The sequence below is a fragment of the Orcinus orca genome, chromosome 10, assembly GCF_937001465.1.
Source record: "Orcinus orca chromosome 10, mOrcOrc1.1, whole genome shotgun sequence".
NCBI lineage: Eukaryota > Metazoa > Chordata > Mammalia > Artiodactyla > Delphinidae > Orcinus > Orcinus orca.
Window position 1 is genome coordinate 21450084 of NC_064568.1, and position 13299 is coordinate 21463382.

The 13299-nt window shown below is 41.8% G+C and overlaps 1 protein-coding gene across 1 annotated transcript in view; it reads left to right on the forward strand.

The window, feature by feature from the left end:
- Positions 1–6724: 6724 nt before the first annotated feature.
- Positions 6725–13299, forward strand: part of TAFA4 (TAFA chemokine like family member 4) — a 129273-nt gene continuing 122698 nt past the window's right edge. Inside the window, exons 1-2 of the mRNA XM_033424794.1 lie at positions 6725–6738; positions 12164–12279. Of these exons, the coding sequence (XP_033280685.1) occupies positions 6725–6738; positions 12164–12279 (130 nt within the window). The remainder of the gene's footprint in view (positions 6739–12163; positions 12280–13299) is intronic.

A 13299-nucleotide genomic window follows, 5' to 3' on the forward strand; every position in this document is an offset into this window, starting at 1 on the left:
TAACAGACACAGTTATTGTCTTTAATGGCTCACTTAGAACATGCTTTGGCATATTGTAAAGTGAAAGAGTAAATTCTTCATTGATGTTTTTTAAGTTAGCATTAGAAAAGCAACTTATGACATGTATATACCACATTTTGGCAGCAAAACATGTCCACTTGAACGTAAGACACTGCACATGCTCTAAATTACAAAGTAATCCCACGCATCATGTGACAGTTATAAGTGATAGCTCAGCTGAGGCACCAGCCATCTATCAGTGCTTGAAATACATTCACAAAAGCATTGATAACCTAGCAAGTACATTTGCTTTTCATCAGCACCCTCTTAAATATCAGACGCTCATTAATACTTGTCTTGTTCCAGCATAAATTTGTCAAGAGAGAGGTTACACTTGCTTTGCATACTTTTGTGGAAAAGCTGTTTGAAAATTTCCAGAAGACAATGCAATGTGGTTGTGTTATTTAAGCAACTAGAAATGGAAGCATCTTTCCTCCTCTCTGTCTGAAGAAATGATGAATTATTTCAAGGAGGCAACTTCTGTTTCAAAGTTTCCATTGGTTATCGGACAAGACCTCACTTGGGGGACCATCCTTTTAACCCTTTTCCACTCATAAAACTCTGCTTTTACTCCCCAAGCCCAGGTTGCTAATTTATGAAACACTCCTTGCTTCTATCATCTTCCGTCTTGACCGATTTGAAATTAGTGTGGAAAAATGATTTACAGCGATGTCTAAACTCTTAAGGGTATCACCTCTTACATCATTAGCTGGAAGAATTATTCCTTACTTGCGCCCTGATACCTGAGAACCACAGTTACCAGATCATCCCAGTAGATCCCACTCCGGGAGGTCACCTGAACTGATGGTGAGTCTGGAAATAGTTATTCAAACATTCCCCACTCCGCAGGTGACGCAAGACAGTGCTTGGAAACCTGCTAGGTGAGTGGGCAGGCAGGAAAGGGCAGTGCTGATTGGTAGCTGGAGGACTGTCTGTTTTGTTATTAAGCCAGAATCTGCCTTGCTATATTGTTGCAAAAATGCTTCTGAATTGGAGTTTATCAGGAAATGAGTCTGAGTGGATGCGCTGAGAAAAATCCATTTTGTTTTGTTTCGATGCTGAATTCCTACAGAAATCGACAGAAGTCATTTAGCCTTATGCTGTGGCTCTGCTATATTTTTGCTGAAGCGTCTTCGAGGAGTTCTGATCTGAGGTGCGGTTGTTTTCCATCTGTTTGAAAAATGGCAGCTTAAGTGCTCAAGGTCTTTAGGATTCTTGTATGTTTGGTCTTAATTTGGAAAATGACATAAGCCTTTAATAAATCTGCAGCAAATCAGAATCACTGTTGTTCACCAGCCTCTCAGAGATGAGGCCGAAATTATTTAGGGGTTAATATAAAATAGCTTATGCTCCAAGCCAGGGTCTGGTAGCTAATTCAGCCCACTTGTCTACACATGTGGGTCCACAGACAGAATTTTTATTTTTAGGTTGATGATCAATGTCTTGAATTCCTGAAGAAAGATTTATTTTCATTCTATTTACTAAAGCATGAAAAAGGACAGATGCTTTTTGAAAATATTTTTACAAGCATTGAAACAGTAGGTACCTTGGTGCCAGATGTCTTGAATTTGCATCCTTGCTTAGACACTTGCTAGCTGAGTGACCTCGGGCAAGTCCCTTGTCGTCTCTGTGCCTCACTCCCCTCATCTGCATAGCAGGGTAGAAACAAATCCTACTTTTAAGTGAGTTATTATGTTAAGTGCCTGGCCCATAGTAGGCACTATGTAAGTGCTTTCTATTTATTTTTATTTATTTATTTATATATTTATTTTGGGTGAAGTAGAAAGTAATAACTTTATTGCTTTGCCAGGCAAAGGGGGCCACAGTGGGCTAATGCCCTCAAAACTGTGTGTCCCGACCTGTAGCGGGCAGGGAGGACTTTTATAGTAATGGTTCAAAGAGGGCATGATCAGCTTGTGGACATTGTTCTGATTGGCTGGTGGGGAGGTGAGTGGGCGTTAGCCTCATCAACCTTCTGGTTCCAGCCGGTCTGGGGTCTCCGTGCTCCGTGCTTGTGGGCAGCATGCAGTTAACTTCTCCCACCTGGTGGGGTTTCGGTGTTGTCATCCTAAAGCTGGTGGGGAGGTCAAGTCTAGTAGCTCGGACGTTGAAAACAGTCCATCGTTGTGTGCTGTTTATCACTGCAAGTGTTGGAGGGTCTCTGTAGAGGCGGGGGGCGGCTGTGTCTCGCCGTGAGAACAAGGACACTGGCAGCAGAAGTTCTGGGAAGTACTCCTTGGCGTGGGCCCTCCCAGAGTCTGCCATTAGCCCCACCCCAGAAGTGCTTTATTTATTTGTTTTCTTTTTTGCGGTATGCGGGCCTCTTACTGTTGCGGCCTCTCCCGCTGCGGAGCACGGGCTCCGGACGCGCAGGCTCAGCGGCCATGGCTCACGGGCGCAGCCGCTCCGCGGCACGTGGGATCCTCCCGGACCGGGGCACGAACCCGAGTCCCCTGCATCGGCAGGCGGACTCTCAACTACTGCGCCACCAGGGAAGCCCCAGAAGTGCCTTTTTTTTTTTTGTGGTACGCAGGCCTCTCACTGCTGTGGCCTCTCCCGCTGCGGAGCACGGGCTCCGGACGCGCAGGCTCAGCGGCCATGGCTCACGGGCGCAGCCGCTCCGCGGCACGTGGGATCCTCCCGGAGCAGGGCACAAACCCGTGTCCCCCGCATCGGCAGGCGGACTCTCAACCACTGCGCCACCAGGGAAGCCCCAGAAGTGCTTTTTAAATAAAAACAAACTTCCGCCGGGGCCTTGGGTGAGTATTCAGAGAACTGAATTAGCCAGAAGATTTCAACTGTCAACTCTCCTTATTGTTTAAGATTGGTAATAAGTTCTAAATCATTTTAGTATATGTGATAAACTGAAGTCTTTTAGTGAATATTTATTGTCTTATTCTGATATAATTTCTGACTTAATGAAAAGTCAAAAGAAGAGTACAAAGAACTCCCATATAACCCTTTACCCTGAGTCACCAATTGCTTGCATTTTGTTTTGTGTTCATTCACTCTTCCCTTCCTTCCTTTCCTCTTCCCTTTTTCATGTCTATTTTTTTCCTTCAGAATCATTTGAAAATAAGTTGGAGACATTTGCCCCATTATTCTTAAATATTTCAGGGTGTATTTTTAATAATAAGGACATTCCCTCTCCTTTTTTTCTTTGTTTTTATTTTATTATTTTATTGAAATATAGTTGATTTACAATGTCTGTTAATTTCTGTACAGCTAAATGGTTCAGTTATACATATATACACATTCTTTTTTTAATATTCTTTTCCATTACGGTTTATCATAGGATATTGAATATAGTTCTCTGTGTTATACAGTAGGACCTTGTTGTTTATCCATTCTGTGTATAATAGTTTGCATCTGCTGATCCCAACCTCCCAATCCATCCTTTCCCTAACTTCCTCCTCCGTAGCAATCATAAGTCTGTTCTCTAAAGGACATTCTCTCTCTTAACTGTAATACAATGATCAAAATCAAGAAATTTAATGTTGATAAAACACTGGAATTTAATCTATAGGCTATATTTAGAAATTTTTAATTGTCCCAGTAATGTCCTTTATAGCTATATGTGTGTAAACATATGTGTGTATGTATGTGTGTATGTGTGTGTATATGTGTGTGTACACGCAGTTCATTCTGAGAATGACTATGTGTATATATTTTTCCTGATCTAAGATCCAACATAGGGTCACGATTTCATTTAGTTGCCCTGTATCATGTCTTTAATTTTAACCATTCCTCAAAGTTTTTTTGTCTTTCGTATCCTGGAAACTTTTTAAGAATAGAGAGCAATTACATTCCAGAATGTCCCTCAAATCTGAGTTAGTCTCACGATTAGGTCCAGGTTTAAGGTCGTTGTGTCTTATGGTTTTAAAAGGGACGGTGATATTTCACCAGTGTAGATTTTTGGAATGAAAAGATGAGGAGAACGTCGTGCTGCATAGATTGACATGCGTGGAGGGAGGTGGGTGTAGTGAAACTCGCATACAAGGTATTCTGAGGATGCTTATTTGTAACAAGTAAATAACTATATTCTCCCAAAATAATCCTTTTAGGGAATTCACTCTACTAATAGTGAAGGCAGGTAGATCAAGAGTTAGAGCCTTGCTATTTCCTTGAAAAGAAATCAAGCGCAGGCAGAATTCTTTCTTGTGTACAACAGAAATAAACATCTGAAGAATGGTCTCCTCTGTCTGGGGAACTCAAAATTTCTTGGTACCAGGAAACATAAACAGGCATCCTGCTCTTTTGTTGTAAAAGAGTGACTGTCTCCACATAAGACCAACATGTAAGGTGAAAGATGAAAAATGTAACCTAGCATCTAAATGCTGAGTTCTTTTCATTCTGGCAATGACCAGACACCTTAAAATTTATTTGTAGTCTAGATATGGGCAATGCCTTTCGTCGTTATAAACACCTAGACTCTTTAAAAATGAATTACTTTATTTTTTAGTTTGAATATTTTATTTCTTATCGAAGTATAGTTGATTTACAATGTTGTGTTAATTTCTGCTGTACAGCAAAGGGATTCAGTTATACATATATATATGCTTATGTATATATATGTATATATACATTCTTTTTATATTCTTTTCCATTATGGCTTATCACAGGATATTGAATATACTTCTCTATGCTATACAGTAGGACCTTGTTAGTTATCCATTCAATATATAATAGACAAATGAATGACTTTTAAAGCAAATGATAGAAAGGACTGTGCTATTGATGTGAAACAACGGAGAGGGAAGTAGAGTGACCGGAAGTAAATGCTTTTGGCGTAATGCACAAAATAACTGATGGTCTTGAACGTACTAAAGTTTGGAGGTGACAAGAAAGCGTTCATCCTTTTAAGCAAGTGCCTAGGGTACACCCTGGGAAAATCTGACTGAATGAGTTACTGCTCAGCCTAAAATTAAACTCGGCTTTTTGTCTGGCATACGAACTATTGGATCACATTTCTTTTCACGGATGGATACATTTTTTTTTAATGAATTGAAAAAAGAATCCCCAGTGGTTCCCTTTGTGTGAAGAAAAAAAGATAAATATTAGCTAGGAAAGGTCATTTTGGTTTCCAGTATGTGGGGAGTTCATTAGGATGGGTTCTGATAAATTATGCTGTGTACTTCTTTCCGATAACAGAAGGTCACATTGTGCCCTTGGGTGGACATCAGGACAAACATACTTAATAAAGTTGGAGGATCTGGGAGATGACTGTTTTCCAGTGTTTTTTCTTTTTTTTCGAATACCTTATATTTATACAGTTATTCAAAGCCACTTCCCTCTCGTAGCGCTGATGACTCAAGGCCTCCCCTGTCTCTCGTGTAGCCCCGAATGGGTGGATCTCAAGTCTATCACCTAAAGTGGTCTCTAGACAAACATCTGTAAAGGGGCATCCAAAGAAGAGAAGAATCTCAGTTGTGCTTGGTGGTGGATTTGTAATGGGTTCCACAGGATTCAATAGTAATTAGACTGTGTTGCAAAGATAATTTTTATGTCATATTTGCAACTTAAATACTTATTGTTGCCCATCATTATTTCTCGCTGATCTCCACCCCTGGGAGAGACTATTTAATTTAGCAACATTAAAAATGGGTAGTTTCGTGGGGTTTTTTTTTTTTTTCTTTTTCTTGAGATGTCTTTTGGTTTGGAGTCATCTGAGTCTTTCCTGAAAAATGTTTTCACTGAGTAGAAAAGTCCTTTTAGGTCTGTGCATTAAAGGACTGTGTTGAGTGTCAATTATGGTATTAACAAGTTTTTCTGTATTTTGGTATGGTGTTTTATGTTGGAAAGATTTTTGCCTTCTGCCTCCCATCAACATTTTTCAGAAAGCATCCTTGCAAATTGGTTTTTTAAAATTTTTAATTGAAGTATAGTTGATTTACAATATCACGTGAGTTTCAGGTATATAGCAAAGCGATTCAGTTATATATCTATATATCTATATTTGTATATATATATATTCTTTTTTAGATTCTTTTCCCTTACAGGTTATTACAGAATATTGAGTATAGTTCTCTGTGCTATACAGTAGGTCCTTGTTGGTTATTTTATGCATGGTAGTGTGTCTTGCAAATTGTTTAGCATCATCAGGTTTATATCACACAAACATAGGAACTCAGATCTTCATGCTGGCTTTTCCACTGCTCTGTGAACTTGGGCAGTTGTAGAACTCTTGGGATTGGATTACCTCCAATTTCATTTTCATCCCATGGTTAATGAAATGAGAGTGAAATTTTGCATGGTTTAGACCGTCTGTCAACTTGGGGATGCCTTTGCTCTGGAGGGAACTTCTACTTTAAAACTATATTATGTTAACTAATATGTGGCTAGTTAATAAGTGTAGAATTCTGTATCTTCCTCCCCTCCGCTCCGTCTGTTAGGACACTTTACGAATGTGGATGTGTTTGGCTGTCTACCGCTTGCCTGAAAATGCAGGCGGCATTGTAAAAAAGCCACTATTTTGCTACTGGAAATCTGCATCATTTCAGCATTAAAATGCTAATGGATTCCTGTCTTTTTTGTTTTTTAAAATAGGTCTTCCAAGCTAAGATAATTTTTTGGAACTGCAGAAGTGGTCCTAGCTACCAATGGGAATTTGGAGTCACTCTGAAATACATCCTGGAATAATTGTGTTTGACTGGAACCAAATCTTATGAAGTCTCCAAGGTAAAATGATTTTAACACATACCTAGAGATGATATCTTTACGAAGCATAAAGAATTTAGCCAAACTGAGTATCTTAGCGTTGATGATCTTTTATAAAAGCCTTCTTTTTATGTTGAATTTTTGGGAATTTGGGGAGGTTAAAAAATTTTAGCTCTCATCTTTGAAATTATTTCAGTTTGTAAAGCAGTGTTTCAGCCCTTCAGCAGGGTAAATGGTGATATTTTTAAGGTAAACCAATTTTGTTTTACATTTGGGCAAAATTGTTCAATGTAGGAGAAATTGAGGTATCACGGTAGATGTAGTAGGTGAGAAATCCTTTTACTGGTGGAGGGGGTCCTAGATTATTGAATGAAATAAAGAATCATTGCTCAACGGCTGCCCACTTAGCTGTAGGCATTTCTCTGGGGAATCATAGCTATTGTTAAGTAAATACTTAACTTATAAATACTTTAGGCACTGGGAACTTGTAACTATTCACCCCGCACCGGTACGTAGAATTGTCCATGAAGAAGAAGTTAGCTCAGGAATTATCACCCGAGATTTGGAACAGTGGCCCCTGAGACTTTTGATTTGGGGTTTGCTGTTGGGATCCAACCAGGACAACAGAAACCATCCTGATAATGTGGAACAGAGGGAAGTGAATTCAGGGAACTGGTTACACATGTGATGGGAGAGTCGTTAAGACGTTAAGCAGAAGATACAGAGGCAGCCCAGAGATCAGCAACAGCAGGAAGCTTCTGCCATCCTGAGGCTGGTGGAACATAGGAGGGCAGTACTGCCGACCAGTGCTTAGGGGAAGGGACCTTCAGCGGGAGCTGGATCCATAGTGGGCCCTTCTCTTGGAAATGGACACTGTGGAGGAGAAATGGCCACTCCATAGCACCTACCAAGACAGAGAAGGTGGGGAGAAATACCCTGCCCTTTCCCTTCCACCCTCCACGCTCCAGCCAGGGTCTCCTATTGGTTAAGCCCAGCCAGGAGCCAGGTGATTCAGGAGGCTGGGAAATGCAGTGTCTGGGTGTTACCCAGGGGAAGGGGAAAGAATGGTTCTGAGGGCAAAACAGGCCCAGGCTGGCATAGAGTTTGTATTTGAAACCTCTTCCCATGACATTTTAGTGAGCGTGGCACAGGCTTTTCTACCTCAGAGGATGAGTCTTCTCTTGAGGCTGATTCTCACAGCCCCACCAAGTAAATTATGCATATGCCCTGGAATCTTCTGTCTGAAGATGGACAGTAGTGGTCTGTGATGCACTGCCAGAACCCCCTTCAGGAATGAAGGATTTATTCCCTCAACTGTTGGAAGTATTACAGAAGATGGCCTACAGCTCCTTTGAATTGTCCTTAATTCAAAGAGCCTCCTTCTTGCTGGGGGACTCGCCCAGTGATCCAGTGGTTAAGACTCCACACTTCCAATGCAGGGGGCGCAGGTTCGATCCCTGGTCAGGGAACTAAGATCCCACATGCCATGTGGTGTGGCCAAAAACAAACAAACAAACAAACAAAACAAAGAGCCTCCTTGCTGAAGATTTAAGATTTTCCCTTATGTCCAAGCATAAAGGCCTGGCCCCTCACTCCAACTTGGTACCGCGGAGAAGGGGCGTCTCAGCTTTGGAACTCTCCATAGGGTTATCTGAGGCTGTTTCCTCCTTCTGTCCTGCCTTCTTCTCGCCCCTTCCCTTCCACAGGTGATTCTCCCTAGAGCATCCTTTAAATAACCCCCTGCTCATCACTTTCCATCTCACAGTTGGCCTCCCAGGGTAACCAACCTTTGAGACTCAGATCATCTCAGACGTACTCTCCAGATCTGGTAGACTCCGTTCAGACAGGTTTAGGTGATGCAGTGACTGATAAACACATGGAAACTGAATTTCACTTATACTTTAGGTGGGAGGGATTATAGCTCACCTGAAAGACCTAGTCTGAATTTAGAGACTAAATTGGGTGGGGCACTGTGGTTAGAGGGAGGGCAGCCAACCCACCAAGCAGGAAAAAGTAGAGGATAGAAAAGTTAAGAAGCCAGTAGGAGACCCGTTGTTTTAAAGTGTTAAACTTGGCAGATTTGTTATACAGCAATAGAAAACTAGTACTCCATTCATCTGACTCTTTGAAAGTTTGCCTTTTGGGCCACTAATTGCTACAAACTAGAAACCGGGGTACCTGATCCAGCTTGCAAATGTGTTTTGTTCAGTCTGCACTGTGGTTTTTTTTTTTTTTTAATCTATTTATTTATTTATTTTTATTTTTGGCTGTGTTGGGTCTTCATTGCTGCGTGTGGGCTTTCTCTAGTTGCGACGAGCGGGGGCTACTCTTCGTTGCGGTGTGCGGGCTTCTCATTGTGGTGGCTTCTCTTGTGGAGGAGCGCGGGCTCTAGGCGCACGGGCTTCAGTAGTTGTGGCTCGTGGGCTCTAGAGCACAGGCTCAGTAGTTGTGGCGCACGCACTTAGTTGCTCCACGGCATGTGGGATCTTCCTGGACCAGGGCTCGAACCCATGTCCCCTGCATTGGCAGGCAGATTCTTAACCACTGCTCCACCAGGGAAGCTCTGCACTGTGTTTTTAAAACAAAGAAAATGGGGCTTACCTGGTGGCGCAGTGGTTGAGAGTCCGCCTGCTGATGCAGGGGACACGGGTTCGTGCCCCGGTCCGGGAAGATCCCACATGCCGCGGAGCGGCTGGGCCCGTGAGCCATGGCCGCTGAGCCTGCGCGTCCGGAGCCTGTGCTCTGCAACGGGAGAGGCCACAACAGTGAGAGGCCCACGTACCCGCCCCCCCAAAAAACAAAAAACAAAGAAAATGGAATAACTTGCCGACATATAAAGTGTGTAGACTGCGTATCAGAAAACGGCTTTTCTTTAAAAGTCGTTCCTGGCATCACTTGGAGCAGCTGCTCCTAGACAGGTCTCTACAGTACCTACTGTTCACCAGTGCTTTTGACCCAGGCAGCCTACACATTTATTTGGAGGTATTTGAATTTTTGATCCTTGAGTAAGAGGGATAAACCTTTGTAACAATTAGATCAGTAACTGATATTGGGGTTAACAGATGAAATTTTAAAACATTATCGGTGAGATAGAGCACCTCATTCAAAAATTCAGCAACTATGGAATTCTGAACCTACATGCTTTCCCTGTTAGTAATAAATTAATAATCAATTTCCTGAAGTGAAAATATAATTAAACAGTAGCACCTCAAGCTCACGTAGGCTTACGTGTATATTCTTTGCCACCTTTCAAACTGATCCTAGGGTTTCTACTTACCATGTGTGTGTGCTGAGGTGGGGGAGACAGAAGACATGCTTTGTAAAATTAAGGCATGTGCAGGCCCTTCAAAGCAAAGAGACCCTATGTTTCCATGTAGGTTTAAAATTTTCAGGGTTTCCAAGGCCAGGGGCAAAAAGATGTCAAGCTTTGAGTCCCTTCTAACACCGTGCTCTTCAAAGATAATCTTAGAATCTTGTCTTACTGTGGTTGCTTCAAAGGCAGGTTGAGTCTCAAATCAGGGAGCGATACGAGATCTTTCAACAAGATCTATTTAACTAACTTGTGAGAGGCCACAGCCTACTTCCCAGAGTGTGATGTGGGCACCAGGTCCCCAAGGCTGTGCCTTCCCTTGAGCATGGAATCACGGTTCTGGTTGAGGCTCTGCGGCTGACAGCCATGGGGTGGCTAGACCCTTCCTTCCGGGATTTCCTCAGAAGCTTTCCCTCTAGTGTTACCCAAACAGGGATCCATCCCCACGGGCCATGTCTTTATTGTCTGCCCATGAGTGTTTATACATCTTGTGTCTATGAAAAGGGGGTTCCCTTGATCCTCTGTGGTGGATCTTTTATCCTAAATACCATGAGACATGTGCCAGGCAGAACCTAGTATCACTGGAGTTTCAAACGCCAAGAACTACGACTCTTGCTTGAAAAAGTTAATTAAAAAAAATAGCAAACATAAAAGTTAATCAAGTGCTATCTAATTTCTCTATAATATCAAAAAGGGCAGAAAGTTAGGGAGAGGGTTGGAATGCATACTGGCTATTTTCTTTTTACTTACTCTTTTTTTGGGGGGAGGAGTTGTTTTAGAATAGACCACACAGCCATATCTGTGACCTGAATTGTCTTTGAGCAACTGTCTGGGTATTGTCCATTCATGTGAGGTGAAGTTTATTTTCCCAGGTTTATTGAGATGTAATTGACACATAACACTGTGTATGTTTAAGGTGTACACTGTGTTGATTTAATGTTTGTCAATTGCAAAATGATTCTCAGCATAGTATCAGCTACCACCTTCCTACTATCACATAGTTACCTTTTTTTCAAAATTATTTTTTGGTGATGAGAACATTTTTCTTAGCAACATTCAAGTATATGATACAGTATTATTAACTATCATCACCATGCTATACATTAGATCCCCAAACTTGTTAATCATGTAACTGAAATATTTGACCTTTGGCTAATATCTACCCATTTCCCTCACTCTCAACCCTTCGTAACCACCATGCTACTTAACCTGTTTCTCTGAGTCTGTCTTTTTTAGATTCCATATGTAAGTGAGATCATACAGTATCTATCTTTATCTGACTTATTTCACTTAGCAGTAATGCCCTTAAGGTCCACCTAAAATTTTGTATATGGCAAGATTTCCTTTTTTCTCATTGCTGAATAATATTTCATCATATCTATCTCACATCTTCTTTATCCATTTATCTGTTGACATCTATATGAAGTTGTTTCTCTATTCACCTGTACTTGCTCATATTCCCATCAAACTTTGAGATTGGATTAATAAACTATTCAGCCAGTCTTCTAGGCAGAGGGCGTTAATAAACAGAGGAACCAGGGGAAATCTCTCGAGCCTGGTGTGAAAGTTTCTGTGGTTTCTTTCAGATGAGGAAACCACATATCTTCTATTTGAATCCGGCTCTAAGTATGTCGCTTTTTAAATTTCATGCTATAAAATAGTATATAACCCCCATGTTCTATCAGGGCCGCTCAGGCTACACTCTAGGGATTCATAAATAGACCTCTCACCGAGGCATGTAGCTAACTTCGAAACTTGTACCCAGGGAGATCAGCTCAGTGCTTTGTGACCACCTAGAGGGGTGGGATAGGGAGGATGGGAGGGAGACACAAGAGGGAGAGGGGATATGGGGATATACGTATGCATATAGCTAATTCACTTTGTTATACAGCAGAAACTAACACAACACTGTAAAGCAATTATACTCCAATAAAGATGTTAAAAAAAAAAGGTATTTATTGAAAATTGAGTGAATGCACAGTGCAAATAAGGTTGGATTGGCCTTCAGTTTCCTTGTGGGGGAAGAAGTCCATAGTTGAGCATCTTCCACTGCTTTCCCTACCTTCTCAGGATGGTGTTTGCTGAAAAGCCTTGTGTCGCTCAGCCCTCACTAACTGCGTCCTGCTTTCTTTCCAGGATGAGAGTCTGTGCTAGGTCAGTCTTGCTGTCTCACTGGCTCTTTCTGGCCTATGTGCTAATGGTGTGCTGTAAGCTGATGTCTGCCTCCAGCCAACATCTCCGGGGACACGCAGGTAAGCCCTTTAAGCTCGTTGCGTGCCACTGAGATCAAGTAATAAAACCCTATCATAAACACCAAAGCCCACATTTTATTTTATTATTTAAAAATTTTTTAAATTAAATTTAATTTATTTATTTTTGGCTGTGTTGGGTCTTCGTTGCTGTGCGTGGGCTTTCTCTAGTTGCGGTGAGCAGGGAGCTACCCTTCATTGCGGTGCATGGGCTTCTCATTGTGGTGGCTTCTCTTGTTGTGCAGCACGGGCTCTAGGCGCGTGGGCCTCAGTAGTTGTGGCATGTGGGCTCAGTAGTGGCTCGCAGGCTCTAGAGCACAGGCTCATTAGTTGTGGCACACGGGCTTAGTTGCTCCGTGGCATGTGGGATCTTCCCCAACCAGGATTCGAACCCATGTCCCTTGCGGGTTCGAATCCCACAGGGATTCTTAACTACTGTGCCACCAGGGAAGCCCCCTAAGCCCACATTTTAGACACAGGTAATTGACAAAAGCTTTTGATGGTGTGTAACTAACCAGAGGAAGCATGAAATACAACAGGGTAAAGCAGTTTAAGGGTTTGATGCTTAAATCGTGTTGTTCTGGACATCTATCTAAAATGTCCTCCAGGTTTTTCCTTTTTTACCTTCCTGAGTACACTTTCATTTTTTCAGTGATTTTTCTCAAAGAATCCTGGAAAACCAGCAGCACTTTGTGATTATATACTCCAGCTTCCTTTGAAGGCAGAACATCTTCATTAATAAACTTAAATGAACACTTCCAGGGCTACAGTGAAGGGAGCTTTCAGATAATTTTAAGACCCCTTTAAGAAAAGATGGTGAAAGATTGAAAAAGAAAGGAACAAAAGAAAAAAAAAGCGGTGGTAACTTTTACACAGGGCCTAAAATAGAATGTCTGAAGTTTTAGAGAATCATTCTGTTAATTTCTAGTGAGACCCATGGCTGTAGTTGCTTATTTCTAAAGAAAGATGAAAATAATCAGTAAAGTATCTGTGTGTGTATGTTCGTGTGTGTTTCTTGTCCCC